This window comes from Nestor notabilis, unplaced genomic scaffold, assembly GCF_000696875.1.
Source record: "Nestor notabilis isolate BGI_N333 unplaced genomic scaffold, ASM69687v1 scaffold2073, whole genome shotgun sequence".
NCBI classification, from domain to species: Eukaryota; Metazoa; Chordata; class Aves; order Psittaciformes; family Psittacidae; genus Nestor; species Nestor notabilis.
Genome location: NW_009922195.1, coordinates 87,606 through 91,714, shown reverse-complemented (window position 1 = coordinate 91,714; position 4,109 = coordinate 87,606). Strand labels below are relative to the sequence as shown.

At 42.0% G+C, this 4,109-nt stretch overlaps 1 protein-coding gene across 1 annotated transcript in view; it reads right to left on the bottom strand.

The window, feature by feature from the left end:
• Positions 1–4,109, bottom strand: part of FER1L6 (fer-1-like family member 6) — a 54,075-nt gene that overhangs the window by 25,489 nt on the left and 24,477 nt on the right. The window contains 3 exon segments of the mRNA XM_010011494.1: positions 1,270–1,394; positions 1,945–2,131; positions 3,455–3,607. Of these exon segments, the coding sequence (XP_010009796.1) occupies positions 1,270–1,394; positions 1,945–2,131; positions 3,455–3,607 (465 nt within the window).

Here is a 4,109-nt window from a genome sequence, read left to right as displayed (position 1 = left end):
CAGCAGGATGTGATGTCCTTTCCCACAGCCTGCACAATTCCTTGTCTGAGACCACGTTTTTCAGCAGCTATTCCCAGCCAGAAGAATATGATTCTTTCACCTTGAGGCTGATATCTCCATTTTCTCCACTCACCTGTTTGCCTTTCAGACCCCTCATAAGCGTATTAATACATGACCTCTAGACTGTGTAGACAAAGCTCAATATTAAACTTAGAGGAAAGCTGCTGGTTTAGGAGAGCAGGCGCATGTCCAATGCTATTAAAATAAAGCCTTTCCCCTAAACCGAGTCTAGTTTTCACTTGTTCAAGGTCCATTCATTCAAACTTGTTTTTACTTCAGTGTAATGACACATAACACTATGGAAAAAAATTAATTAATGAAGCACTCATAATAAATAAGTAGTTTTTAATTTGTTGTAATTTGGCTTATGGCATTTCATCATAGACAATGTTTTAAATATATTTCCTGCGAAGACAGTTAGCAAAGATAACATTTAAAGTGGAAAAATATGACAAGTGCAAAATGACTCATAATCTGCTATCACTCCTGACTATGGTTTATTGGCTGGAGGTCTTCTAAAAACATGGAAGTTATTGGCTGTAATATTTTATTCAGGCAGTGAATAAACTAACACTTCCGTACCTGTAAAATCCTATTTTTTCCTGGGCCAAATTCTACTTTGCCCATTTGACCCCTGGAGATGCCTGAGGGAGATGAGACCACTCCCTATGGCTCTGTTTTTGCAGCATTTAGGTGGTGCAGAGAGTCACACCTCTCCGTTTTCAGCTCATTTCAGCTTTGTCACTCTAAAGCCAACAGTGTGCTCTGTTGAATTCCATCACAAAGAGGCTCACATGGCTACAGAAGCCACATAAAGGTCTTCATTCTTTGCTTGTTCATTGCACGCATAGACTATAGGAAAAGAAAACCGCGAGGGTTCATCCTCCTACCAAGCAATAACAGCCCAAACTTAAAACATCTAGAAAAAGATGCAGAGAAAGGTAATTCACTTGCTGCAAAGCCCCAGCAGCCCCAGAGAATCTGACAACTGAGCTAAAATAAACTAGTGTTTCTGAACCTCATGTTAGAGAAGCTGGTTACACCTAAACTTTTGTCTAGCTTGCAGCCAGCTGTCAGGAGTTGCCCTTAAGCAGCAGGCAGCTAACTTCTCCTGCTAGGTACCTCCTTGTAAAATGAAGACTTTTCCTTTTCTTGACTTAATTGGAAAGAAATGTGTTTTCATTTACTGAACGAGACTTTGGAACTTACCTTTGTCGTCTGGCAGTGTGACGTGAAAGTAACCTTTGCAAAAGGATCGGAAAGCCCAGTGCTGTCAGCTGCAATGAGTCCCCTTGCCTGATACATGTGGGCTCTCAGCTGGAAGAGGTGCAGGGCTATGTCGGTGCAAAGAAAACAGTAATGTCAGCTTCATGGAACTGATGCAGCACATAAGTAGGAAGGGAAGATTCATCACCTCTTGTCTAATCGGGATCTGATGAGGGCAACTGTTGCTAGCACTGTCTCACTAAGAGACGCCCGGGACACTCAGAAGTTGTGTAAGACTTCTGTATTCACTTAAAATCAATGTCCAATGTAACTGCAAGGTTATTAACTCTTTTATCTCCCATCACTGGTTTATCTATGAGGTGTTCAACATGGTAGCTTCATCAGGAAAAGCGAAGGATGTTTCCTCATTACAATGAGACAGACCAATGGGACAGAGAATAAGAACTGCAAGCAAACAGGTCCTTTCTTTCCTAGACATCCATAAAGTGTCAGGAATCATGACTTGGCAAAAACCCCCAGCCTTTTCTAATGAAGTGATGCTAAGCCATGGTCATTTTAGAACAGTTACTTTAAATTAGAGGTATTGCTGGCCTCTGAATAAGAGCTTTAGGAGCCATGTCTCTTAATTGCTAACATGGAGAAGAAACAGAGCTTTACTTTTATACAGCAGGCAGGCAGATGAGGGCACCACACTGTGCCCTGAGCTGGTGTTAGATGACAATTCAGACTCATATCCTACGGGCAAATTCTCCATGATGCTGTGGGCATAGCTGGCAGGTCCAAGCCATAGGTAGATGTCCACCTTTGCCTGCACAGTCCAGCCCAGTGTGCGCTTGCCTGGTAACTGAAATAAAAAATCCACCCATCACCAACAAATTCACAGGAGAGATACAGCTGGATGCTGAATCCTGCCAACCCAGAGTAGAATAAAGGAGCATTCACTCAACTGATACACTGGTAAATGGCATTTCTCCACAGCAAGTGGCCCTGAGACTCATTTAGCACAAAGAACTTCTCTGATTCTTAGCGAAGAAATGCTCTGTTGGAAGTCTATGTAAATGGCATACTGCCTGGTATGCAGAGGTTTGTGCAGACTACCTAAAAGTTGCAAGCATGTCAAAGCCAGCTGATACTCTGCTTTTCCCAAACATCAGCCCACCTTCCATTTCATGCAGTTTTGCTGGTCTCCAACAGTTAATCCCATGTTTTACTAAGAATATTATTCAATTGGGCAGGTCAGAAAACATTCCAGTATTAGTCTTGACAAACTCTACTGTTATTTCTTCCCTCTCCCTTCCTACTTCATGTAGCTCTGATAAGCTCACTGTTTAGTATTATCTGGTTTTAGGGTCATTCTTGATATTGAAGGGGCTGGAGAGTTAATTGTGGCATTTTTTGTTCATGCAGGCAAATAGCACTGTGCTTAACAAGTACCTGTGACAACTACCAGGAGCTTACGTATTTCTAGCTGCATTTTAGCTGTGCGTTATGGGAGTGCTCCCAGCAGCTTCAGGTGAAAAAAACAAACCCTGAAAAGTCATTATATAAAGTTAGCATTGTCTTGTGTGTTTGGGCTTTTCCTGGTGGTGACAGTAACAATTACATTGCATAATATTCCACTGCCAGGTACTACCAGTCACTCTCCTTTCATAGGAGTACATCCACTAAGACTTTCCTTCAAGATGAATAAAACCGTAACAATATTTTGGACATATATTGCACAAACCTAGGCATTTCCTAGGTAGCAAGCATAAATAATTGCTCTGTTACCTCTGAATACCTAGGTTTCCTTGCTATCTGAGTTGCTGTGTGCTGATCTCCTACCAGTCTCTTCCCAGTGTGCTGCATTCTGGCATCTTTTCCAATAAAGAGGTTGTGCCTCTTCTATCTGTTTATGTGTACAGCTATAGATAAATAATGCTATATTATTGCCATAACAAGCAGTGAGAGAATTAATTACTCATACACCAAAAGCCTAGCAGTGATACAGTGCTTAAAGAAGGACAAGCGTAAGTGTAAGAAGCAAACAATAATAGAAGGCAGATATAAACATGTGCACATTTTTAGTACATTATGAAGATAAGCCTGTAAAATACAATCCCTGGAAGAAATCTGAATATCAATGTCCCCTGGCATTACCCGTGTTTGCAGAGCCCCCCAGACTTACTTTCAGGAAATGGGTTTTTATCTTCCCACAGTCCTTGCCTCTCTGCTCTTTTGCTGGGGAATAGAGTATGTTTTTTGCTGGGACTCTTGCATATGCAACTCTCTTGTGGTTGCTGAGCATCCAGATAAACACATCAGGCACCGTATTCTGCGGCTGTTAAATAATGAAGAATATTGAACTCAAACTGAATTCTTTCTATAAGCCACCACCACTGTTTTTTGTTAGAACGCGCTCTACCAAGAGCTGATTCCCTCATGGCCCCTGTGGAGTGACAGATGTGCACCCAGACTAAAAGAGGCTATCACTTCAGGCTTTGTAGTCCTAACCCCCAGTCCTAAGCACAGCTGAAGGTAAAGAGCTTTGTAGAGTGATTAAGGAGCACCCACTCCATAAATCATTTCAGGAAAAACTAAAATTAGAAGTCTGGGTACAATCCTGTCTCAGGAAACAACTCACCCACAAGCTGCATAAGCTGAAAGTACCTACCATGGAAATACCATCAACTTCATCTGTACCAGCAAACCAAAAAGGAGCAGACTTAAGCACTGGTGTACGCCCATCTATCCTGCTTGTGAGGATGCCTTGCCCTGTGCAAAAATCGTTTCCTCAAGCAAAACCTGAGCATGGTTTGAAGTAAAGACCAGCTCAGGGGCTG